A 27779-nucleotide genomic window follows, 5' to 3' on the forward strand; every position below is an offset into this window, starting at 1 on the left:
TTAGTGGAAAAAGGAAAGGCTAGTCAGTAGGATCAGAGGTCCCAATTCACCCTCTGAATTGCTTCCCCCATTTGAGCAAGAGTGAGGCAACCCACTCCAATGTTCTTGCCTGGAGAATCCCATGGACAGAGGAGCCTGGCAGGCTACAGTACATGGGGTCACAAAAAGAGTCAGACATGACTGACTTACTTAGTACACACAAGGAAATCAGATACTGTGGGAATATGAACGAATGAATGAAGATGACAGAGAGGAAGGGGTAGGAGTAGATGGTGAGTATGGGTCCATGGCTCAGGGAAGTATTTCCCAGGATGCATCACTCTTCTAGGGGATTATAAGGCCCCCTGGTTGCCAGGGATTATGGGACAACTTTTTAAGACTCCACTGGGTACCATTTACAGTGAGTATCAGGACACCTGGCTGAACTTGGGAGCACGGGGATGAGTGAGCAAAGGGCAAGAACACCACCACTCAGTCCTCCTGCTGCCTCCGCCCTGTGTCCCTGGCACCCGCCTGGCAAGCTGGACAGCTGATGGCAAGAGCTACTTAGGCAACCTGGCTGAGTGGCATCAGCAAGTAGAGGACATCAGGCAAACAACAGGAGAGTGTGAGAACTGCTGGGATGAGAGTGCAGAGAAAAGGAGGAAATAAGCGCAAGCAAATTCAAGATAGTGACCGCGGAGCGCAATGCAAATCTCGAGTGCGATCGCAGGAAGGTAATGGTTCAACCGTCTTGTCCTGTGACTGACCGCAAGATGGGAGGTGTGGGCGTGGGGGAGCAGCGGGAAGAACTCTCCAGGCCTGCGGAGCAGGAATTGCCACGGAAGGAGGACAGGAGGCCAGAGGGCGAGATGGCGGCCAAGGGGCTTCCGTACCAGGTCCTCGGCCATGGACTGGGCCCCGATGTTGAGGGAGAGGCTGCTGAGCTGAGGCGGGTTCTGAAATTCACGATAGAAGGTCCCCAAGGAAGGATGTCGTCTTTAGAAAAAGCTGGTTTAAAGTCGATCATGACGAAGTCGTCCTGGGTATGGCCGCTACTGCCCTCGCTGGAGCCATCAGAGTGCAGGCCGCCCTGGAGAGATGTAGTCTCTGGGGAATCTGGCGGATTCTCCATGGGATCCGCATCCTCCAGCTCCAGGTTCTTGGGAGCAAACATGGCAAACGGTATGTCCAAACTGGTCAGGGTCACCTGGTTGATGGGCTTGTTGACAAAAGCCTCCACTTTCCAGACAAAGATCGTCTCCAAGACATCGTGGGGGGAGGCCCGTCCTTCGCTGCTGTTTGATACAGTTTTAGGGTCCTCACTGCTGGATGGTGTGGCGGTGCCATCCAGCAGAGGAGTGTCTGGCACAGCCACAGATCTAGGGTGCCCATGCCACGAGATGTTGGGGTCCCCCTGCCGAGATGGAAATATTACCTCCTATACTGCAGTCCTATACTTCCTTGGTGGCTCAGACGGTAAAGCATCTGCCTACAATGCACGAGACCTGGGTTCAATCCCCGGGTCGGGAAGATTTCCTGGAGAAGGAAATGGCAATCCACGCCAGTATTCTTGCTTGGAAAATCCCATGAACGGAGGAGCGTGGTAGGCTACAGTCCATGGGGTCGCAAAGAGTCGGACACGACTGAGGGACTTCACTCACTCTGGGTACCCATTTAAAGGACATCCCAGCTTGCCCAAATGGGGCCAGTTTAATAGTGTTTTCATGTTACTGCCTTGGGGATGATGTGAGCTTGAGCAACATTTATACAACAAAACCTAAATTCCCATTACAGATGAGACAATTGAGGCCTAGAGACTTCAAACAGCAGTTTTGTTTTGTTTTTTAAAAAGAAACAAGAGACCTTTAGAGAGCTGGTTCTGTCCTCACTACTTTGAAGTCTTGGGGAGACTTCTCAATGTCTCTGAGTTTCACTCTCTTTACGTAATAAATGAGGAGAATGCTTATACCTGTCAGTGTCTCCAACCACAGATCACCCAAAATGCTCCTGTGCTAGTTGAACGAATCATACTCGTTACACCCCCTGGGAAACCACATGACTTCTCTTTAGGAGGATTTTAGGAAGAACTGACAAGATGTGGGCTTGTGTTAGGTTATTTTGGGGAGGGTTTCAGGAAGCTGGCTTTGCTCTGGATGTTGGTGAGAAGTGGGACTATTCTCTGACTGGATATCTTAACTCTCAGAAAGGAAGACTAGATAGAGGTTAGAGCTCACTGGGTCTAAGTAGCTGTCATTTAAGATAGGAAGTAGCTGTCATTCAAGATAGGAAGGTGCTCAGTCATACTGGTGCTTTGTGTAATTTAGCTACTTTTGTCTGTGCTCAAACTTGATTACTGAGTGGCTTATTTTGGTCTTAATCCATCTGGCACTTGTGGTAAAGAACCCATCTGCCAATGCAGGAGACATAAGAGATGTAGGTTCCATCCCTGGGTCGGGAAGATTCCCTGGAAGAGGGCATGGCCCCTCACTCCAGTATTCTTGCCTGGAGAATCCCCATGGACAGAGGAGTCTGGGGTCACAAAGAATTGGACATGACTGAAGCAACTTAGCACGCATCATGGACACAGAAAGACCTTATCTTATGTTGAAGTTTTGTGAAATGTTTATGTTCAACAGGAGAGCATAAGGCCCACTGGGGTGCCCGGTCAGGTCTTAAAACTCAGAGGTTGTTTTTCTCTATCTCTATCAATCTCATAAAATTGTGGTGAGGATTGAAAAGATATTATCTCTGTTAAATGCTTTGTATAGGTTTTGACAAGAGTAACCTTTTAATGAATGTCAGATCTGATAAGAGTAATACTGTTAAAATCTGTTGCTTAGTTATTGTGAATAATTATTAATTTATGCTGCTGCTGCTGCTAAGTCACTTCTGTCATGTCCGACTCTGTGCAACCCCATAGACGGCAGCCCACCAGGCTCCCCCGTCCCTGGGATTCTCCAGGCAAGAACACTGGAGCGGGTTGCCATTTCCTTCTCCAATGCATGAAAGTGAAAAGTGAAAGTGAAGTCGCTCAGTCGTCTCCAACTGTTCACGACCCCATGGACTGCAGCCTACCAGGCTCCTCCGTCCATGGGATTTGCCAGGCAAGAGTGCTGGATTGGGGTGCCATTGTCTTCTCCTAATTATTAATTTATAACTGTTAATAAAAAATGATTTGGTATTAAGGAGAAAAGATTGGCTTCATAACTCACTATGTTGCTCTGTGATCTTGGGCCAGTCACTTCACCTCTCTGAATCACAGATTCTTTCTTTGTGAACGAGGATGCTGGTGTCTGTTTTAAGCAATCCCCAGGTTTGGGTACTTTAAAAAAATAATTTATTTATTTTAATTGGAGTCTAATTACTTTACAATATTGTGGTGATTTTTGAGAACCATGTTGATTACGCTGCTAAAGTTCCTTGAACACCAGGGACTAAAGCAAAGTGTCTAGAAGCACACAGAGTTTTAGTTTCCTCTGCTCCTGACTGCTCTTTAAATTCTCTGTCGACTGTCATAAAGAAAGGAAAAAATAGCATTGATTGTTGTAGTGTCATCTTCTGGAAGTTTATGGTCAGAAAGTTCCCCCAGTGTCAGAGTGGAGTCAGAGTCTCTCTTTCAAACAGATCTCTTTCTTCCTCAGAGGTAACCAAAACCCCTCTTGCTTCAGTGAGTGATCTCACCCAGGTCCAGCCCTTTTCCCACCCTTACCTTTATCTGACCCTCTGATCAAAGGAGTCAAGTGTTAACTGTCACAATTACTCATTTTTTTAAATGGAGTCTTACCATGTTTTTTTTTTCATAGTAACTTTATATTTTTTTAATTTATTTAATCATTGCCTTAGATTTTATGGTTGGTTTCTGCTGTACAATAGCAGGGAGCCCAGCCTGGCACTCATTATTATTATTATTACAAAAGACTTTGACTTTACAGAGAAGGAATATATGTCTCTGGCTTCCATTGCTCTCAAGGCAACCCTGTGATATGAGCCGAAGGATCGCGTATAACACGTGAAGACAAAAGAAATTTCTGGCCCCAGGTCACAAAGTTATGCAAAGGCAGAGCTGGGACTCAAAATGAAATCCTCTGATCCAAAAGCCACTGGTGGGGAGACCAGAGTTGGGGGGAAGTTGCAGGCAATCTTCCAAAGTCCCCCATGGTACACTCAGGCAGGCAAGCTCTCCTGCTGGTGAAACAAAGTGAGGGGCAGGGGGTGGTCATACTGCGGAGACATGTCCTGCTCCTCTTATTCTCCTCTCCCCAGAAAAGCAGAGCCTGTGCCCAAGATAGACACGCTCTTCCCCATGACTCACCATCTGCCTGGACCACTGCCAGCTAAAGAGCTGGTGTCTGTCCAGTAGAGATGCTGCCACAATGGTTGCAGAAACCTTACCTGTGTCACATCTTCTAAAGTAGGTGGGGTTGAGGTGTGGGGGTGAAGGGCATTGATGCCCAGGTGTGAAGGGTCCTGCAGGAGGCTGCAAAGGAGGACCTGAGTTCACACACGGCTGTGCGCTTACCTGCCCGTTGGTCTGCTCTTCTCTGTTCACTGACGATCCATCACACGCCATGCACTGCTCTAGGTGCTGGGATGCTCTGTCAGTGACAAAGTGAGCAAAATTTGCACCTGTGGAGTCACAATCTGTTTTCACAAGACCCACAGGTGAGGTCGAGTTTCAGAAATGCTGATACTGGGGCATTTGGCCCCAAGAGGCAGCAGCAGGGGTTCTGGCCATGTGGGGAGATTACACATTGTACGAGCCTGACCTCAGCTCCTCCGCTTCCCCACTCGCCTTCTTGTCACCTGTATCCACTCCTCAGCTCAGGTTAGAGAAGCTCCATCAACCCCCAGCTTCCCTCAGATGTCTTCCTGCGAGGCCACGAAGTTGAGCCAGCTCTGTCTCTTTGCAGCGCTTCTAGTCCTTGGGGACAACCCAGGGGGTGAAACCAGAAACCAGGCCCAGGGTAAGTCCATGCTCACCTTTCCTCTCTAGGCTGGGGGTGGGAGTGATGAGGGGAGTCCGTGGAAGGGGCTGAGGAGCAGGGCTGACATGAGTGCAGCCAACCCTCTCTGAATTTCTTCTGGGACACTAACAAATGGACATGTTATTACATGTTCAGCTTTTAAACAAAAGTACCCCACCTCACCGAGCCAGATCAGAGACCCCACTTCTGAGACTCTCTTTTCCTGGTCACTATCTTTTTCCTAAACCTCAGTGTCGTATAATAACAAGATCCACCTTTATTTATTTGGATCCTGGTTAGTGCTTCAGCCGCCTGAAACTCTTGGGATTTACTGTTTTTCTGTAAGTCATGATATGAGTCAAGGATGGGATCCTAGACAATGTCTGGATGGGACTGGATCCCAGCAGACACCATCAAATGATTAGAGGGTTAGAACTACCAACCTCCATTGCCTATGGGCAGAGGTGAGGGTACTGAAATTGAGTTCAATCACCAATGGCCAATGATTCAATTAACTTGCCTAGCTCCAACCCTCAGTTAAAAATCCCAAAACATTGGATTCTGAGACCTTCAGGGGAGCTGAACACACAAAGGGATTGTGAGGTGGGGAGAGTCCTGAGAGACCTTGGAACCTCTGCACCCTTGGTTCCCCATTTGTCCTATTCTTCTCCATTTGGCTGTCCCGGGGTAAAAGGCTTTCTTGAGTTCTGTGAATGGTTCTAATAAATTGCTGAACATGGAAGGTGGGTCATGGACTCTATGAATTTATAGTGAGTTGGTCACCCTTATGAGAGACCCTGGAACTTGTGATCAATACCTGAAGTGTGGGCCACCTGCAGGGAGGGAGTCCTCACCCTGTGGCATCTGGGTCACCTCTGTGGATTTAGTGTCAGAAGGGAATTCCCCAAGCTGGTGTGGGGGAATCAGTCGCTGTTGGTAGAGACCCCCCATGTCTGGTGTCAGGGAAAAAACCCAGACTCACTCTTCTTTATCATTTGGGTCTGAGGTGAGATTCGGGGACAGGGGACTACTGTGTTAGGAACAGTGCACTCAGAAACCTTTACCAGTTCTCTGCATTTTCAGAATTCCTGGCAGAATCAGGTAGTTTATTAAATGGGCTATGACAGGATATTGTCTAGTTCTGATGCTACCACCTACATTCTATGTGTCCTGGGGCAAATTATCTGCAGTTTCCTCAGCTGAATGGTGGGGAACAGATTACATGAGTTTTTTGAAAGGCATTGTATTCAGTCCCTAAGTTGTGTCTGACTCTTTGCAACCCTATGGACCATAGCCTGTCAAGCTCCTCTGTCCATGGGATTCCCAGGCAAGGAGTGGGCTGCCATTTCCTTGTCCATTGAAAGGATTGCCAGTCATGAATATAGAGTTTACACAGTCATGGTCCATGATGTCCATTTTCTGCCAAAACGTTTTAGTTTGAAAGACTAAACCGTACCACCTCCCCCAAAAGAAACAAGTGCCAAATAACAATCATTTCTCTGTTATGAAGTTAATCAGAGAGTTGAGTGACAGCTTAGTGTCTTCCTTCCAGAGGCAACTTGCAGGCAGAGCAAGAATGCAGTGCCGGGGTCCAGCCCAAGCAGGATCCAGGGATACCCTCAGAATGAATGGCGTTGGCGAGAGAGATGAAAGTAAAAGGAGAGAGAAAGAGGCTGATATTCCTTGGTTTACACAGAAAACCAATAAAGCCCCTGACACGGGATTTGCTCTGTTCACGGAGGCCTCAGGCGCCCTGTTGATGGGGCGAAGATGCAGAGTGCCTTCTGTAGAGGGTCTTAGAAGCCCGGGCAAAAAAGTGAACTCAGAGAGCCTCTGTGCTCCAGGGGATCAGCCTGAAAAAAGAGAGAGAGAGAGAGAGAGAGAGAGAGAGAATGACATGGGGAGACCAAGCATAGGTGGAACAAGATCTGCAGCTTTATTTCCAAAAGGAGCTTTTATACCCTGAGTTACACATTTCCAGAAATGGAAGATGCAGGGTCATACAGAGTCAGCTCAACATTCCATCAGTTTTACCTTTATCAAAACCAGGACATTTCCTGCATACCTTTCCATTTACAAGGGTCTTATGTTATGTACATTATCTTCTGGCCCTGTGGTCTGCTAACATTTTATGACTCTTTCCTGATAAAGGCTGGTCAACCAGAAAACTTGTTTTTTCCCTTAAAGTGTTTTTTCTTTATTTTTCTAATCTGTGTCCCCCTCAGAAAACAAAGTTGCATTCTTATGGAGCAAAGGTGCAGTGGGTTACAACAAAGAAAGAACTTATTAACTGAAGGGTCTTATGTTGCTAATGCCAAGGCTACTGCTTGTTTTTCTTACATTCTAATTATATTAACTAATGCACTCCTAGGCGCACATTGGGTAAGGGATAAGGAAACTTGGTAGCAAACTTTGGCTCAACAATGCAGTATTATTTTAATAAAACTTTTTTACCGCTCAAAGGTTATGGTTGGGATGTTGTGAACAATCATGTATGTTAGTTGCAAGAATATGGATAAACCTGCCAAGCAGGCTAGAATGCTAACAGAGGGGTTAGAATGGAAATACTCCTTTCAAGCCCAGGAGACTTATTAATTAGAGCCCTAAGTTGATTTTCTTCAGAGAAAGGTGGTCGGGCATAGCCCCCTGTTAATGTTAGAAGAGTTGGTGAAAAGTACAATATAGTAAACAGTAGACAGACAGATTGGTTTCGGGGTAGATGCTTGAGCAGGTCCATGGAGTCCCTCAAGTCCTGATCTTCCTTGCCTGTCAGATCTCCTCCGCATGGCCTTGTCATGGGAGGGATCTCCCATGCTGGCTCCTGGCATCTCCCCCATTTTTATGTTTTAAGACAGCCAGATGTAATTCAGTCGCGAGCTTCTGAGTGCTCTGTCGAAGAGTTCTACCAATACAAGGAAGAACAATTATGAGAAGCAGAACCAGAGCAGCCAAAGCAGCATAGCTAAAAATAGTAGACAGAATTTTTTTCCTGATATAAAGTGCGAAAATGTATGAAAAACGTCATTTGCTGCTCCTGCGGCAATAAAATCCAATCAGGAATATTCCATGGTCTTTATCGGATTGTAAAGTTTTCCTAAGTCTAAACTAACGCTGGAGCTATTCCATACTCCCGAAATGTGGTTTTTAATTCTCTCCCAGTTATAATCTGTCTCGTTTACTTTCAGGGGTGTTACACAAATCACCGGTAATCGGCATGACAAGACAGTGCCAATTTCACTTTTAATTTCTGTAATTCCGTCCCAATATGCATTACCTTCTCCTCCAGGGCATCTACCTCCATTTCTAGTTTCCTATCTATAACTTCCTGTGTTGCTAATGATAAAGAGACATTTTTAGACATAGTATCAACATATTGAGCAGTATGCACTTGTTGAGTCAATGATATTGCCGCCACAGTGACAGAGGTAATTGCAGTTATTAAAGGTGATATTCCCAAGATAAGTAAGTCCACAAACCATCGCGATCGCATCAAATCTTGTAATTGTTGCAACACAGCAAGACCATAGTTATCATTCCAATAAGTGGTTACAGTCACAGGCACCATAAGATAGGGTGGACATTGCAACACTACAAAGGAGCAAACGTTATGGGTGGATCTATTTGTTGCTCATCTGGGATTTCCTATGCCAGTTGTCTTGGGTACTGTTGGACTCTCCGTGTCAGCAGGGGAGGTAGAGGTAGAGGAGTCCCCTTCCTTTTTTGCGGTCGAAGTAATGAGGGAACCAGGTGCCTGGGGGACTGTGACATGACGAATCAGTCTGTCCGGGATCCAAATCGGAGAATCTGTGTCCTGAGGAAAAATATAAGCATACCCTCCTCCAGGAAACTTCTAGCGGAGGCCCCTTACCCCCATATGGAGGAGGAGGCATGGGGAGACAGGAGTGTCCCATTGGTCCTGGACTCTAGGACTCCAGGGATTGCAGTAACCTCAGGGGTCCGAACAGGAGAAGTGGAGTCCTGTGGAAACACATAAGCATACCCTCTCTCACAAGTTAGCAACACATCTGACCCTTTTCACTCTCTGCTAAGGAGGTCTTTTCACTTGACCAGGGGCTGAGTCATAGCCCCTTCAGGAATCCAGTGTCTCATCATTGTAGTCTGCCCCTGTGTGTCTATGTTTAAATGATTAATTACAAACAAAGCATGGTGTAGAACATGATGTGGAGAGGAATACTTAAATTTTCTCCATTTTAATTTAGCTATCTGATTTTTTAAAGCCTGGTGTGCCCTTTCCACTCTGGTTTGACCTTGGGGATTATAAGGTATTCTTGTTGAATGTACTTTGGAAAATTGTTGACAAAGTCTCTTAAAAGCAGCGGAAGTATAAGCCGGGGCATTATCTGTTTTTATTTGTTCGGGGAGTCCTATTTGGGAAACACATCGAAACAAGTGCTGAATTACATTTCTTATTGCTTCCCCTGATCTAGCAGAAGCTATAATAACCTGAGAAAAGGTATCCACGGTAACATGCACAAAGGACAGTTTTCCAAAGGCCGGGATATGAGTTACGTCCATTTGCCAGAGAGCATTAGGCCTAAGGCCTCAGGGATTTACTCCTAATGGTGGAGATGGATTAAATATTGGGCAATTTGGACATAACTTAACTATTTGTCTAGCTGTTTCCTTAGGGATATGAAATTCATACCTTAAACCAGCTGCATTTTGATGGTGAATTTTGTGAGAATTTTTGGCCTTGTCAATCTTTTTATGTAAGTTTAAAGCAATTACTTTAGTTAATGCATCTGCCAAAGCATTTCCTTCATGTAAAGGGCCAGGCAAGCCAGAATGGGGTCTAATATGTCCCACAAAATATTTTTTATCTCTGTGCTTAATCTCTTTCTGTAAATCAGATAACAAGGAGAAGATAATAGTTTATTTTCTGGAATATTAGCAGTCTCTATATGAGGACACAACCCTACAATATATCGGGAGTCAGTCAAAAGATTGAAGGTGTGGTCTCTTAAATGTTGAAAAACCCAAATAACTGCTCGTAACTCAGCCTTCTGGGCAGATGTCTCTTCAGTTACCTGAACATGGGATATTTTATCAATAATTGTGACTGCTTTACCATTAGAGGAATCATCTGTGAAAACTAAAATTGTCCCTTCCAAAGGTTGAATAGAAAATTTCTTTGGAAAAATTACTGGATGTGTTTTCAAAAAAAAAAAAAAAAGCAAAAAGGGGCTTGAGGACAAATGAAAGAAAATTTGACCCCAGAAATCTATCAGGGCAACTTGCCAATCATCACTATTTTGTAAAAGAAATTGCAGTTGATCTTTATTGAATGGAATCACTATATTTGTTACTTTTTTTCCAAAAAGTTTCACACTTTTTTTTTACCTTTTATAATTAATTGTGTCACCAAGCTGGGATAAGATAAAACTATTTTTCTAGGGGTCACTGGTAGATGGAGCCATTTCAATGGGCCTTTTTGCCACAAGTATCCTGTAGGTGTATGTTCTATGGTGAGAATAATTAAATCCCATCCTCTGGTAATATTAATCCCAATTAACTGATCATTTAAAGCCTCATCCACTTTAACAAGAGCCAACTCTGTCTCACTAGTCAACTTTTTCTTAGAACTGGGATTAGGATCGCTTTTTAAGCAATCAAACAAAGGCTTCAAATCTGCAGTAGTCAGTTTTAAATGTTCAGTTCAGTTCAGTTCAGTTGCTCAGTTGTGTCCGACTCTTTGCGATCCCATGAATCACAGCACACCAGGACTCCCTGTCCATCACCAACTCCCGGAGTTCACTCAGATTCACGTCCATAAGTCAGTGATGCCATCCAGCCATCTCATCCTCTGTCGTCCCCTTCTCCTCCGGCCCCCAATCCTTCCCAGCATCAGAGTCTTTTCCAATGAGTCAACTCTTCACATGAGGTGGCCAAAGTACTGGAGTTTCAGCTTTAGCATCATTCCTTCCAAATAAATCTCAGGGCTGATCTCCTTCAGAATGGACTGGTTGGATCTTCTTGCAGTCCAAGTGGGCGTATCTAATTAATATCTCCTAATAATTTTTGGAAATCATTTAAAGTTAGTAAACCATCTCTCCACAGCTGCAAAAGGGGATGACTCACAGTATGGATATTTAATACCCTCCCTAAATAAGAAAAGGAGGACTTACTTGTATCTTATTTGGAGCTATCTTTAAACCCCAGTTTTCCAAAGCCTCAATCAATTCAGACAAAATTTGTTGCAACAAGGCTCTGTCCTTATGAGCTGCCAAAATATCATCTATATAATGTATCAAATATAGATCTTTATATTTTCCTCTAACATTTTGTACAGCTTGGTCTACAAATTTCTGACACAAGATGGGGCTATTTTTTATTCACTGAGGCAAAACCTTCCATTGAAACCTTTTATAGGGCCGTTTAAAATTAGCTGAAGGTAGACTCAAGGCAAACCGTTCAGGCTAGAGGTTGAATCAGTCATAAATGTCTAAAGATTTAATGCATCATGATTTGTGATGATGCCTTACATAGTAATGCACAGTACTTCAACAGGGCAATCATTCATGTTATCAAGAGAACTGAGATTAACCCCGGGACCAACACAGGTATACACTTCATCTTGACTCACCTGGACCACTGCAGCAGCCTGCCCAGGGTCCTCTGTCTCTGCCTTTTGCTCCCTAGAGGTCACTCTCCACACTGCAGCCACAGGGACCCTGTTAAAACTGAAGTCCTATCCCATTGTTGGGCTTCCCTAATGATCTCAGAGGGTAAAGAATCTGCCTGCAACTAGGGAGACCCAGGTCCAATCCCTGGATTGGGAAGATCTCCTGGAGAAGGGAATGGCAATCCACTCCAGTATTCTTGCCTGGAGAATTCCATGGACAGGAACCTGGTGAGCTACAGTCCATGGGGCCTCAGAGAGTCAGACACAACTGAGTAACACTTTCATCCCATTGTTCCCATGACCAATCCCTCATGATTTCCCAGCTCTCTCAGAGTCAAATTCTGATTCTTAAGAAGTCCTACAAGGTTTCTCACGACCTGCCCCCGTGGCCTCTCTGCCTCATCCCCTTTCCACTCTGCCCCCCCCCCACCCCCCGCTCCCCCCACCACTCAGCTCCTGCCACCCTGGTCCTGGCTGCTGTGCAAACACACCAGGCTCGTTTTTGTCAGCCTCTGCTCAAGGCCTCCTGATTCCAGAGTGTTTCTTTAACTTCTACAGCCTCCTGTATCCCCATCACTCTCTTTCTACAAAACACTCATCACCACCTGGCATGAGATTTTCCGGCCTTAATTGTCTATTACCCTCTTAGAAAGCATATTATCTTACTAGTTTTCTTTTCTGCTGCTTTCCTACACCAAGAAATATAAGTTTTAGGGGGGAAAACATAAGTATTTGTGAATATTTGTCAAGGGGATGAATTTCCCATTTCATCCTCATGCCAAGTTCATAATCATTGAAGAGACTGGATATAATAAAACTCCTGTTAGTCTATTTGATGATGAGGCTTATTTATATAATTATGAGTCTCTTCTAACATCCTATATCATGATAGGAAGATAAAAATAATAGTCTGACTGGGAGGAAAGAATATGAGCCTTGAGTTTTGACTAATATAGTGCCAGCCTGGAAAAAGCTGTCTAGGCCCCATGAGCAAGTCACAGAAGTCCTTCATTTCCGACTCTGCCTGCAGTTGCCTCTGGAGAAAAGAAGCTCATCTGTCACTCAGCTTTCTGATTGATTTCATAACAGAGAAATGATTATTATTTCACACACAAATTTCTATTTGAATAGGTAGTGAGGAAACGTAGGTAGACAAGTCTTCTGGACTAAAACACTTTGATGGAAAATGGACATCATTGACCATGACTGTGTAAACTCTTCATACTCATGACTGGTAAGTCTTTCAAAAAGCTCACGTAGCCTGGTCCCCCTATTCAGGTGAGGAAATTGCAGATGACTTGCCCGAGGACACAGAGCATGTGAGTGGCAGGATTGGGTCAGGACAAGACACTCTCCTGGCACAACCCATTGTATAAACTACCTGAATATGCCAGGGATTCTGAAAATGCAGAGAAGTGGTAAGGGGTTCTGAGTGCACTGTCCCTAATACAATAGTCCCCTCTCCAAACCCCAACAGGGACACAAAGAATAAAGAGGAGTGAGTCTAGGTTGTTTCCCTGACTCGAAACATGTGGGGGTCTCTGCAAATAACAACCAGTTCCCCAACACGCCACTGTCTCAGGGAGATGAAATGATGTGCCCAAGAGCACACAGCAGCATAGTGAATTACTTAAGCCCATCTCCTTTCATTAACACCAAGGCATTATCCTATTACACTGTTACAAATGAATAATTTGAGTAAAAATTAAATTTGTTATATATTGCTATCAGATCTGACACTGGTAAAAGTTACTCTGGCAATACCTGTGCAAATAATTTTAAAAGTAACTTTTTCTTCTGATCACAACATGATGAGATTGATAGACAAAGCAAAAAGCAACCTCTGAGTTCCAAGACCTGCCCTGGCACCACAGTGGGCCTAATATTCTTCTGCTCAATATTAACATTAAACAGAACCTCAATATCAGACAAGGTCATTCTGTGTCCCTGAAATATCAGGACAAAAATAAGACATTTGGTAATATGTTTGAACACAGACAAAACAAGCTAAATTACAGGAACAACCAAAATGACCAGACATCCCCCTATCTTCAGTGACTGCTACTTCTGGGAAGGAAATGGCCACCCCGGTCCAGTATTCTTGCCTGAAAAATCCCATGGACAGAGGAGCCTGGTGGGCTACAGTCCATGGGGTTGCAAAGAGTCAGATGTGCCTGAGTGACTGAGTTGAGCAGAGCAGACTTCAACTAGAAACCAGATTGTGTGTAGTGATATCTGGCTAAAAACACTAACAAATACAACCATTATCCTTATTTTATAATAAAGAAAGGAAAGCTCAGAGATGTCGAGAAATTTGCCCAAGTCTACAAGGAAGTAGTGAGTAACAGCACCAGCACAAGCACCATCTGTGTTCTTGTTTCATTACTGTTCTTTCTGTGGTCCCCATGCCTCACTTTCCTCATCTGCAGTAACACAGATAACTCTCTGTTCTCCAAAAGTGTCTCCAACCTACATCCTCCCAGAGGTAGGAGCAAGAAAACATCATCAAAGTCCCTCTACTTGGGAGACCGGGGGCCTGCAGTTCGAGCAAATGAATACAGCAGCTGAGAGCCATCTCCATGCCTCCATTTCCTCCCTTGAAGGATTCTTAGGATGATAAATAGAATAATACAGGCAAAATGCTAACACAGAGCCTGTGACACAAAAAAGGTAGTTGCCCTTTCTTTAACTGAAATAAGAAGCCCCCTCCCCACATGTGACCTCAGGGAATCCGATTCCTTAGAAAAGTGGACAACTGAGTCTGATATCCATTCTCCTTCTTAGAGTCCAGGAGAACAACCTGCCCCTAAATTGGACTGAACTTAGAAATAAGGAATAAAAGCCTACATATTGAGGTGTCTGTGTCTCAGGTTTTTGTGTAGCTTAGAGTGGCTGTGAAAAGGTAGATGATGCTGTAATGGGTTTGCTTCCTATACCTGGTAGGGCACACTCTGTAGATGGAGAAAAGGGAGGTAGCCACTGCTAAGCAGAGCAGAGAGGACCACCATTTCCATGGACCTTACTGGTTAAGGTTTGTAGTTGCAAACAGCAGACTCCACTCCAGTCAGTTTAATTTTGAATATGCATTTATTGAAATATAAGCCACAGAAAAGAAAATTGTAACATCATTGTGCAGTCAAGGAGCTTCTTTATCCCAAACCCTTCTCTCGTGATTGATGCTGAGAACTGGAGGCTGGAAATTCCACCGTGACCACCCACAAGAAGGGCAGTGATGGTGGGGAGGGCGATGACAGTGAGGATGCTGTGAGGATGCGGGTGAAAACAAAAGTCCTGTCATCAAATGGCAGGCTCTGTAGTCACTGTGGGCATGAGGAATGTTCTCCACCCAGCATTCCTTCCTTCCTCAAAGAATTATGAACTGTCTCCTTTGCCGGGGTCCAGCCCCAGCTGATCCAGGGTATTCGAAGGGGAGACGGCGTCGGTGACCTATTCAAATGGTAATTAGAGATATAAAGAGTAATAGAATGAGGATAGCTCAGTAGGAAAATTCAGTGGAGAAAAGAGGCTGAGTAGCTTGGTTTACGCGGAAAATCAATATAACCCGTGACACCAGGTTAGCTCTGACCACGGAGGCCGCAGGCGCCCTCTCGAATAGCGGAAGGTGCCCCACCTTAGACACCTTCTTGAGTGGGTCTTAGAAGCCCAGGCAAATAAGTGGTCGCAGAGGATATCCATGCTCCAGATGGAGACTTCAGCCGGAAGTTAAAGGAAAGAATGACATGGGGAGACCAAGCGTTGATGAGCAAGGCCCGTAACTTTATTTTCAACAGGGGTTTTTATACCCTAAGTTACATATAGAGGATAATAGGGGATGCAAAGTCAGCAGTCTTTGATTCTTATCAAAAACCAGGGTTTCTTTCCTGCAAATTTATCGTATACAAATGGTTTAGGTGATTTACATCATCTTCTGGCCAGAAGTCCTATTAACATTTTATGACTCTTGACAAGGACTTATCAACAAAGACTTATTTTCTCTAAGAGTAGTTATTTTAAGGTTTGGCGCCATCTTCCGAAGATAAAATTGCATTCCTATAGGGCGGATGTGTAATGGGTTTACAACAAAGGAAAGAATTTATTACCTTAAGGGTCTAAAGTTACTAACACCAAGGCCACTACTTATTTTTTCTACATACTAACTATTAATTAATACATATTCAAGGATACAATTCAGGGGATGTGAAAACTTGGCAACAATCATTGGCTCATCAATGAAATCCTTTACTAGTTTATTCTGACAGTTTCTAACTCTCTGAGAGGTTCTAAGCTATTTGAATATCTTAAGCTTCCTGTGCCTCTCGAGGCTGGGAGACTGTAAACAATCGTATGCATAGCTGTAGGAGTCCGGGTAAACTTGTCAGGCGAGTTAGAGAGCCATCTGAGGGGTTTGGATTTAAACACTCCTAATTGCCCAGGAACTTTATTAATTGGAGCTGTAAGTTAACTCTTTGACAGAGAGAGCGAGATGGTGGTGGGGGACAGCCCCCAGTAAAGTCAGAGGTGAGAGCACAAAGCAATAAAGTAGGCAGACTCTGGTTTTTTGGGGGAAGGTACTCGAGAATATCCGGGGAGACTCCCGAGGCTCGATCCCGCCTTTGTGTATGCCGAGCCTCCTTCCTCATGACCTTTGTCACGAGCAGAATGTCTCTCGCCAGCTCCCGGCACTCCTTGGTGTCAGGAACTGCGCTAAGTGCTCAGGATAAAGGCAAGGCTGGCTTTCGTGGCGCTGAGAGACAGCTGGATGAGACAGAATTAAGACATGTAGACCCATGGAGGAAAGGAAATAGACAAGTTCTGCTGAGGAGGGTAGGGGAGAGAAGAACTGAGAGGAGACTGTTTCAGAAGCAGCCACAGCCCAGTCCTGCAGGGATCCTCCTCGGACTTCAGAGTTTCAGGGACCACTCTTCGCACATCCTCTTGCTGAGTTCCAGCTCCAGACGTGGACACCGGTCATCTCGACAGATCCAAGATTTTCCGAAAAAATGTGGAACCGTAGTCCCCATGATCTGAATGGCCAACGAGAAGGAAATGAGTTTTTCAAGACTTGGGTGGGGGTGGGGGGCTGCCAGGAGCACTGCAGACCTGCCCTGGAGGGTGGCTGAATCAGTGTTGCCATCTGAGAAAGGGGAGCATATGATCAGGCTCAGATGATCATAAAGAGGCATCTAGGGCTGACCTTCTGCCAAGGTCACCCATGAAGGACACGCTCAGGGTTACAGGTTTCACAGAACACTGCAGCGTCTTCTCCTGGGAGGCAACGAGGAAAGAAACTGTGCAGGTGTGAATGGTGTGTGGTTTCCTGAGCTCCACCTCTTTCCCCAGCCTTCCCCTCCCACCCTGACCTGACCCCTGTCTTACTACCAGGACCTGGTATTGATATATATATATATATATATATATATATCAGATCAGTCGCTCAGTTGTCCGACTCTTTGCGACCCCATGAACCGCAGCACGCCAGGCCTCCCTGTCCATCACCAACTCCCGGAGTTCACCCAGACTCACGTCCATCGAGTCAGTGATGCCATCCAGCCATCTCATCCTCTGTCGTCCCCTTCTCCTCCTGCCCCCAATCCTTCCCAGCATCAGAGTCTTTTCCAATGAGTCAACTCTTCACATGAGGTGGCCACAGTACTGGAGTTTCAGCTTTAGCATCATTCCCTCCAAAGACATCCCAGGGCTGATCTCCTTCAGAATGGACTGGTTGGATCTCCTTGCAGTCCAAAGGACTCTCAAGAGTCTTCTCCAACACCACAGTTCAAAAGCATCAATTCTTCAGCGCTCAGCCTTCTTCACAGTCCAACTCTCATATCCATACATGACCACAGGAAAAACCATAGCCTTGACTAGACGAACCTTTGTTGGCAAAGTAATGTCTCTGCTTTTGAATATGCTATCTAGGTTGGTCATAACTTTCCTTCCAAGGAGTAAGCGTCTTTTAATTTCATGGCTGCAGTCACCATCTGTAGTGATTTTGGAGCCCAGAAAAATAAAGTCTGACACTGTTCCCACTGTTTCCCCATCTATTTCCCATGAAGTGGTGGGACCGGATGCCATGATCTTCGTTTTCTGAATGCTGAGCTTTAAGCCAACTTTTTCACTCTCCACTTTCACTTTCATCAAGAGGCTTTTGAGTTCCTCTTCACTTTCTGCCATAAGGGTGGTGTCATCTGCATATCTGAGGTTATTGATATTTCTCCTGGCAATCTTGATTCCAGTTTGTGTTTCTTCCAGTCCAGCGTTTCTCATGATGTACTCTGCATATAAGCTAAATAAACAGGGTGACAATATACAGCCTTGATGAACTCCTTTTCCTATTTGGAACCAGTCTGTTGTTCCATGTCCAGTTTTAACTGTTGCTTCCTGACCTGCATACAGATTTCTCAAGAGGCAGATCAGGTGGTCTGCCTCTTGAGAAATTTGTATGCTCAAATATATATATTTGATATAATTAAAAGATATATATTTGATCCCTAAGTGACTCCTCCTTTCACTGAGAGTCAAATTCTGATCTTAATAAGTCCCACAAGTTTCCTCATGACCTGCTGCCATGGCCTCTCAGCCTCATTGCCTTCCATTCCCCTCCCCTCTGCCCACCCAGCTCCATCCACCCTGGTCCTGGCTGCTGTTCCAACACACACCAGGCACATTACTTCTACAGCCTCTGCTCAAAGCCTCCTATCACAGAAGATTTCCCTGACCCTGGAGAGAAAAAGCACAGCATCCTTTCTCCATGTCCCTCTCTACCTTTAAGAAACTTATGACCTACTATAGGATTTTCCTCCTCTGCTATTGTTTGTCTGTTAGGTCCATACCTAACAGAAGCAGAAGATATTAAGAAGAGATGGCAAGAATACACAGAAGAACTGTACAAAAAAGATCTTCACGACCCAGATAATCATGATGGTGTGATCACTGACCTAGAGCCAGACATCGTGGAATGTGAAGTCAAGTGGGCCTTAGAAAGCATCACTATGAACAAAGCTAGTGGAGGTGATGGAATTCCAGTTGAGCTATTCCAAATCCTGAAAGATGATGCTGTGAAAGTGCTGCACTCAATATGCCAGCAAATTTGGAAAACTCAGCAGTGGCCACAGGACTAGAAAAGGTCAGTTTTCATTCCAATCCCAAAGAAAGGCAACGCCAGAGAATGCTCAGTCTACCACACAATTGCACTCATCTCACACGCTAGTAAAGTAATGCTAAAAATTCTCCAAGCCAGGCTTCAGCAATATGTGAAACATGAACTTCCTGATGTTCAAGCTGGTTTTAGAAAAGGCAGAGGAACCAGAGATCAAATTGCCAACATCCGCTGGATCATGGAGAAAGCAAGAGAGTTCCAGAAAAACATCAATTTCTGCTTTATTGACTATGCCAAAGCCTTTGACTGTGTGGATCACAATAAACTGTGGAAAATTCTTCAAGAGATGGGAATACCAGACCACCTGACCTGCCTCTTGAGAAATCTGTATGCAGGTCAGGAAGCAACAGTTAGAACTGGACATGGAACAACAGACTGGTTCCAAATAGGAAAAGGAGTTCATCAAGGCTGTATATTGTCACCCTGTTTATTTAGCTTATATGCAGAGTACATCATGAGAAACATGATGTTTAGATTTCTATGACATAATGCCCTCTGAGAGGGGCATTCATATCCATGTCATGCTTGGCCTCTTTCTTACTATGTGATATAACAATTTTTGGACCTACAGCGTCTTCCTCCTTAAAAGAGCTGTCATGAATACCATTATTTAAGGATTATTTTAAGCATTAAAAGGAAGTGCTTGCTGGGGGTGCTCAGTCATTCAGTCATGTCCGACTCATTTCGAACCCATGGACTACAGCTCACCAAGCTCCTCTGTTTGTGGGATTCTCCAGGCAAGAACATCCGGAGTGAGTAGCCATTCCCTTCTCCAGAGGATCTTCTCAGCCCGGGGATCGAAACCACATCTCCCACATTGCAGGCGGATTCTTTATTGTCTGAGCCACCAGGCCAGCCCATTAAAAGGAAGAACATAAACCAAGGTTGCATATCCAGCTAGAACATCAGTATTGTTAGCCCCCACATCACATTTCACAGTTTTTAAAAGTTTGCCAGGACTTGATAGTGGGAGTTTATAGAAAATAAATTTCTAGCATTGTTAGAAAAAATAAACAATCTGGCAACACAGTCCTGCAATTTATCAAGAACAGTGGATTTCAACGTTGAGTGAGCATCAGAATCCTTTAGACATTAGTTCCAAAACAGATTTGAGAATTCTAGTTTCTGGTTTGATTTGGTAGGTCATGGGTGGGACCTGAGTGTCTGCATCTACCAAGTTTCTGGGGTTGAGAGTGCTGCTCGAAGGACCATGCTTTGAAAGCTGTGAACTAAGCTAAGGAGAGCTGTTCTCTTTTCAGGAGGGGAGTGTTCTCTCCAGTTTCCATAATCCCCGCTGTTCCTTATTGTCCCTCCTGCCTCCACCCCCACTCCAAATATCCACATAACTCACTTGGCCTGGAGGGCATTTAACATCGTGACCTGAGAGGTGGATTCACAACAAGTGTTCTAGAAAAAGTAGCTTGTTATTATTTAACCATCTTAGGAGTTAAGCTTCATTATTCTTATTTTAGAGATAAAGAAACTAAACTACAGCTCAAGAAAGTGACTTGCTGGAGGAGAAACAGCAAGGGAGGAAGGAAAATTCCTTCAGAAATTCCTTTCTTCAAAATCAGAAGGAAGACAACTGCCAGAAACTGTTAGTCATGTGGGTCCCCAGTTATTTCTATGTTACTAATACAAAAACAAAGAACATCTAGGCAATACTATCAGAAATTAACATACATGATGCATCAAAGAATTTGGAAGTGACTGTCTAATATTAGATTAGATATAGCTTCCCTGATAGCTCAGCTAGTTAAGAATCCTCCTGCAATGCAAGACACCCTGGTTTGACTCCTAGGTTGGGAAGATTCATGGGAGAAGGGATAGGCTACCCGTTCCAGAATTCTTGGTCTTCCCTGGTGACTCAGACAGTAAAGAACATAGCTGCACTGTAGGAGACCTGGGTTCGATCCCTGGATTGGGAAGATCCCCTGGAGAAGGGAAGGGCTACCCACTCCAGTATTCTGGCCTGGAGAATTCCATGGACTGAATAGTCCATGTGATCACGAAGAGTCAGACATGACTGAGTGACTTTTACTTTCATCTAATTTTTTTTAATTCATGCTGCTTAATTTTTTAATTTATTTATTTTAATTGGAGGCTAATTACAATATTGTAGTGGTTTTGCCATACATTGACATGAATCAGCCAGGGTGTACATGTGTTCCCCATCCTGAAACCCCCTCCCACCTCCATCCTCATCCCACCCCTCTGGGTCATCCCAGTCCACAAGCCCTGAGCACCCTGTCTCATACATCGAACCTGGACTGGTGATCTGTTTCATATATGATAATATACATGTTTCAATGCTATTCTCTCAAATCATAACACCCTTGCCTTCTCCCACAGAGGCCAAAAGACTGTTCTATACATCTGTGTCTCTTTTGCTGTCTCACACATAGGGTTATCATTACCCATCTTTCTAAATTCCATATATATGCATTAGTATACTGTATTGGTGTTTTTCTTTCTGGCTTACTTCACTCTGTATAATAATCTCCAGTTTTATCCACCTCATTAGAACTGATTCAAATGCATTCTGTTTAATGGCTGAGTAATATTCCATTGTGTATATGTACCACAGCTTTCTTATCCATTCGTCTGCTGATGGACATCTAGGTTGCTTCCATGTCCTGGCTATTATAAACAGTGCTGCGATGAACATTGGGGTACATGTGTCTCTTTCAATTCTAGTTTCCTCAGTGTGTATGCCCAGCAGTGGGATTGCTGGGTCATATGACAGTTCTATTTGCAATTTTTTAAGGAATCTCCACACTGTTCTCCGTAGTGGCTCTACTAGTTTGCATTCCCACCAACAGTGTAAGTGGGTTCCCTTTTCTCCACACCCTCTCCAGCATTTATTGTTTGTGGACTTTTGGATAGCAGCCATTCTGACCGGCGTGAGATGGTACCTCATGGTGGTTTTGATTTGCATTTCTCTGATAATGGGTGATGTTGAACATCTTTTCATGTGTTTGTTAGCCATCTGTATGTCTTCTTTGGAGAAATGTCTGTTTAGTTGTATGGCCCATTTTTTGATTGGGTCGTTTATTTTTCTGAAATTGAGCTGTAGGGGTCGCTTGTACATTTTTGAGATTAATTCTTTGTCAGTTGCTTAATTTGCTATTATTTTCTCCCATTCTGAAGGCTGTCTTTTCACCTTGCTTATAGTTTCCTTTGTTGTGCAAAAGCTTTTAAGTTTAATTAGGTTCCATATGTTTATTTTTGCTTTTATTTCCATTACTCTGGTAGATGGGTCATAGAGGATCCTGCTGTGATTTATGGCAGAGAGGGGTTTGCTTATGTTTTCCTCTAGGAGTGTTATAGTTTCTGGCCTTATGTTTAGATCTTTAATCCATTTTGAGTTTATTTTTGTGTATGGTTTTAGAAAGTGTTTTAGTTTCATTCTTTTACAAGTGGTTGACCAGTTTTCCTAGCACCACTTGTTAAAGAGATTGTCTTTTCTCCATTGTATATTCTTGCCTCCTTTGTCAAAGATAAGGTGTCCATAGGTGCATGGATTTATCTCTGGGCTTTCTATTTTGTTCCATTGATCTACATGTCTGTCTTTGTGCCAGTACCATACTGTCTTGATGACTGTAGCTTTGTAGTATGGCCTGAAGTCAGGCAGGTTGATTCCTCCAACTCCATTCTTCTTTCTCAAGATTGCTTTGACTATTCAATGTTTTTTTGTATTTCCATACAAATTGTAAAATTATTTGTTCTAGTTCTGTGAAAAACACCGTTTGTAGCTTGATAGGGATTGCATTGAATCTATAGATTGCTTTGGGTAGTATACTCATTTTCACTATATTGATTCTTCTGATCCATGAACATGGTATATTTCTCCATCTATTTGTGTCCTCTTTGATTACTTTCATTAGTGTTTTATAGTTTTCTATATATAGGTCTTTTGTTTCTTAGGTAGATATATTCCTAAGTATTTTATTCTTTTCATTGCAATGGTGAATGGAATTGTGTCCTTAATTTCTCTGTTTTCTCAGTTAGTGTATAGGAATGCAAGGGATTTCTCTATGTTCATTTTATATCCTGCAATTTTACTATATTCATTGATTAGCTCTAGTGATTTTCTGGTGGAGTCTTTAGAGTTTTCTATGTAGAGGATCATGTCATCTGCAAACAGTGAGAGTTTTACTTCTTTTCCAATCTGGATTCCTTTTATTTATTTTTCTGCTCTGATTGCTGTGGCCAAAACTCCCAAAACTATGTTGAATAGTAGTGGTGAGAGTGGGCATCCTTGTTTGTTCCTGACTTTAGGGGAAATGCTTTCGAATTTTCATCATTGAGGATAGTGTTTGCTGTGGGTTTGTCATATATAGCTTTTATTATGTTGAGGTATGTTCCTTCTATTTTTGCTTTCTGGAGGGTTTTTATCATAAATGGATGTTGAATTTTGTCAAAGGCTTTCTCTACATCTATTGAGATAATCATATGGTTTTTATCTTTGAATTTGTTAATGTGGTGTATTACATTGATTGATTTGTGGATGTTGAAGAATCCTTTCATCCCTGGGATAAAGCCCACTTGGTCATGGTGTATGATCTTTTTAAATGTGTTGTTGGATTCTGTTTGCTAGAATTTTGTTAAGGATTTTAGCATCTATGTTCATCAGTGATATTGGCCTGTAGTTTTCTTTTTTTGTGGCATCTTTGTCTGGTTTTCGTATAAGGTGATGGTGGTCTCATAGAGTGAGTTTGGAAGTTTACCTTCCTCTGAAATTTTCTGGAAGAATTTGAGTAGGATAGGTGTTGGCTCTTCTCTAAATTTTTGGTAGCATTCAGCTGTGAAGCCATCTGGTCCTTGGCTTTTGTTTGCTGGAAGATTTCTGATTACAGTTTTGATTTCCATGCTTGTGATGTGTCTGTTAAGATTTTCTATTTCTTCTTGGTTCAGTTTTGGAAAGTTATACTTTTCTAAGAATTTGTCAATTTCTTCCAAGTTGTCTGTTTTATTGGCATATAGTTGCTGATAGTAGTCTCTTATGATCCTTTGTATTTCTGTGTTATTTGTTGTGATTTCTCCATTTTCATTTCTAATTTTGTTGATTTGATTCTTCTCCCTTTGTTTCTTGATGAGTCTGGCTAATGGTTTGTCAATTTTATTTATCCTCTAAAAGAACCAACTTTTGCCTTTGTTGATTTTTGCTGTGGTCCCTTTTGTTTCTTTTGCATTTATTTCTGCCCTAATTTTTAAGATTTCTTTCCTTCTACTAATCCTGGGGTTCTTCATTTCTTCCTTTTCTAGTTGCTTTAGGTGTAGAGTTAGGTTATTTATTTGATTTTTTTCTTGTTTCTTGAGGTAAGCCTGTATTGCTATGAACCTTCCCCTTAGTACTGTTTTTACAGTGTCCCATAGGTATTGGGTTGTTGTGTTTTCATTTTCATTTGTTTCTATGCATATTTTGATTTCTTTTGTGATATGTTGGTTATTCAGAGCGTGTTGTTCAGCCTCCATATGTTGGAATTTTTAAGAGTTTTTCTCCTGTAATTGACATCTAATCTTACTGCATTGTGGCAAGCAAAAATGTTTGGAATTATTTCAGTTTTTTTAAACTTACCAAGGCTAGGTTTATTGCCCAGGATGTGATCTATCCTGGAGAAGATTCCATGTGCACTTGAGAAAAAGTTGAAATTCCTTGTTTTGAGGTGAAATGTCCTATAGATATCAATTAGGTCTAAATGGTCCATTGTACCAGTTAAGGTTTGTGTTTCCTTGTTAATTTTCACTTTAGTTGATCTATCTATAGGTGTGAGTAGGGTATTAAAGTCTCCCACTATTTTTGTGTTATTGTTAATTTCCCCTTTCATACTTGTTTGCCTTACATATTGTGGTGCTCCTATGTTGGGTGCATATATATTTATAATTGTTATATCTTCTTCTTGGATTGATCCCTTGATCATTACGTAGTGTCCTTCTTTGTCTCTTTTCACAGCCTTTATTTTAAAGTCTATTTTATCTGATATTAGTATTGCTACTCCTGCTTTCCTTTGGTCTCTATTTATGTGGAATATCTTTTTCCAGCCCTTCACTTTCAGTCTGTATGTGTCCCTTGTTTTGAGGTGGGTCTCTTGTAGACAACATATATAGGGGTCTTGCTTTTGTATCCCTTCAGCCAGTCTTTGTCTTTTGCTTGGGGCATTCAACCCATTTACATTTAAGGTAATATTGATAAGTATGATCTTGTTGCCATTTACTTTGTTTTTTTGGGGTTCGAGTTTGTACACCCTTTCTGTGTTTCCTGTCTAGAGAAGATCCTTTAGCATTTGTTGGAGAGCTGGTTTGGTGGTGCTGAATTCTCTCAGCTTTTGCTTGTCTGTAAAGCTTTTGATTCCTCCTTCATATTTGAATGAGATCCTTGCTAGGTACAGTAATCTAGGTTGTAAGTTTTTCTCTTTCATCACTTTAAGTATGTCCTGCCATTCCCTCCTGGCCTGAAGAGTTTCTATTGAAAGATCAGCTGTTATCCTTATTGGGAATTCCCTTGTGTGTTATTTGCTGTTTTATCCTTGCTGCATTTAATATTTGTTCTTTGTGTTTGATCTTTGTTAATTTGATTAATATGTGTCTTGGGGTGTTTTGCCTTAGGTTTATCCTTTTTGGGACTCTCTGGGTTTCTTGGACTTGGGTGGCTATTTCCTTTCTCATTTTAGGGAAGTTTTCAACTATTATCTCCTCAAGTATTTTCTCATGGCCTTTCTTTTTCTCTTCTTCTTCTGGGACTCCTATGATCTCTGAAGTTGTCCTCCTTTCTTTTAATTCTTTTTTCTTTTTCCCTCTCTGCTTCATTTATTTCTACCATTCTATCTTCTACCTCACTTATCCTATCTTCTGCCTCCATTATTCTACTGTTGGTTCCCTCCAGAGTGTTTTTGATCTCATTTATTGCATTATTTTCATTATTGATTGACTCTTTTCTATTTCTTCTAGGTCCTTGTTAAACATTTCTTGCATCTTCTCAATCCTTGTTTCCAGGCTATTTTTCTGTAACTCCATTTTGTTTTCAAGATTTTGGATCATTTTTACTATCATTATTCTGAATTCTTTTTCAGGTAGACTCCCTATCTCCTGCTCTTTTATTTGGTTTCATGGGCATTTATCATATACCTTTACCTGCTGAGTATTTCTCTGCCTTTTCACCTTGTTTATATTGCTGTGTTTGGAGTGGACTTTCTGTATTCTGGCAGTTGATGGTTCCCCTTTATTGTGGAGGTTCCTCACTGTGGGTGGGGTTGGACGGGTGGCTTGTCAAGATTTCCTGGTTAGGGAAGTTTGCGTGGGTGTTCTTGTGGGTGGAGCTGGATTTCTTCTCTCTGGGGTGCAGTGAAGTGTCCAATAGTGAGTTTTGAGATGTCTATGGGTTTGGTGTGACTTTGGGCAGCCTGTATATTGAAGCTCAGGGCTATGTTCCTGTGTTGCTGGAGAATTTGTGTGGTATGTCTTGCTCTGGAACTTGTTGGCTCTTGGGTGGTGCTTGGTTTCAGTGTAGGTATGGAGGCTTCTGGATGAGCTCTTATCGATTAATGTTCCCTGGAGTCAGGAGTTCTCTGGTGTTCTCAGGTTTTGGACTTAAGCCTCCTGCCTCTGGTTTTCAGTCTTATTCTTACAGTAGCCTCAAGACTTCTCCATCTCCTTTCGAAGACAATGAGCTGCCTTTTGGGTGCCTGACGTCTTCTGCCAGCATTCACAAGTTGTTCTGTGGAATTTGCTCAGCATTCAAATGTTCTTTCGATGCATTTGTGTGGGAGAAAGTGGTCTCCCCATCCTATTCCTCCACCATCTTAGGACCACCTCCACTTTCATCTAATTAACATAGATGATGTGGCAAAGAATTCAGGTGTGATTTCATGAATGTAAAATCATATTTATCAAGAAAAGGAGACAGGTCCCAGCAGTTCCAGCTGAGAGAGGAGGGGCAGGGTCCAGGCACCCCGGTTACAGAAGGTTCTGGAGGTGATGGTGGGGTGGCGGATAAAGGTGAGGATGCAGCGAGAAAGAAGGTTAGGACAAGATCCTGGATTCACTCCAGTCATGAGGAGCTTTTCTCCTGCATTCCTTCCTTCCTCCCTCCAATATTCATGGGCTGTAACCTTTGTGCCAGGAACTGTGCAAAGTTCTAGGGACAAAGAGAAGGCTTGCTCTCATGGTGCTTAGAGAAAACTGGATGAGACAGAAATAAAGCAAGCAGGCCCATAGCGGGAAGGAAAGAGGCAGATTTCTGCTGAGAATGGAAAGGTTGAGAAGGAATAGGAGGAGGCAGAACTTTTTCAGAAGCAGCCAGAGCCCAACCTGGGAGGTTCTTCTTTGACCTTCAGCATCTCCGGGGAGTACAGTCCACAGGTTCTCTGAAAGGAGAGAGGGTTTTGCTGACTGACATCTCTGAAGACCCAGACATGGACACCATACACCCTGACCATCCCAGAAATATGCAACCACAGTCCTCCTAGGACCGAGGTGACCAACAAAGAGCAAATGAATTTTGCAGGTTAGGTGGGGCTCTCAGGAGCACTGTGACCTCCTCTCCAGAGTGACTGACTCAGTGTTCCCATCTGAAAAATGGGAACATGTGAGTAGAACCAGATTATGATGATGGGGCTTCTAGGGGTGACCTTTTGTCACACTGGCCCATGGAGGACATGCCTTGTTCGTGGATACTACAGCCACTTCTCCAGGGAGGCATCGAGGAGAAAAGTCACTGGGGGGTTGTGAGGGGTGTGTGGTCCCCTGAGCTCTATCTCTTTCCCCTGCCCTTCCCCCACCTCCATGCCCTGCCCCCTGTCTTACCCCAGGATATGATACCACTACCACAGATCCTCATGCAGTCTTCCTCCATTTTAAAGTTTTTGTTCTTAGTGTTGCAGCTGCCATGTACAAAGGTCTCAGAGAACCTGGACTTGGAAATGTAGAAGCGGTTGATTATTTTGGCCTTGCTGGGACTCTTGCAGAAGGCCAGGCAGAAGTTAGGTTGCAGGGCTGCAGACACGGAAGGGTCAGAGAAGAGGATGGTCAT

The 27779-nt window shown here is 43.3% G+C and overlaps 1 protein-coding gene across 1 annotated transcript; it reads right to left on the bottom strand.

Annotated features, from left to right (window-relative positions):
- Positions 1-323: 323 nt before the first annotated feature.
- LOC109567711 (autophagy-related protein 13-like) lies at positions 324-27779 on the bottom strand. The gene is given in 5 exon segments (XM_070800677.1): positions 324-964; positions 967-1396; positions 4375-4449; positions 4502-4623; positions 27554-27779. Coding segments are annotated over 5 exon segments (1248 nt in total). The 3' UTR covers positions 324-569.

This window comes from Bos indicus, chromosome 13 (assembly GCF_029378745.1).
Source record: "Bos indicus isolate NIAB-ARS_2022 breed Sahiwal x Tharparkar chromosome 13, NIAB-ARS_B.indTharparkar_mat_pri_1.0, whole genome shotgun sequence".
In the NCBI taxonomy this organism is placed as follows: Eukaryota; Metazoa; Chordata; class Mammalia; order Artiodactyla; family Bovidae; genus Bos; species Bos indicus.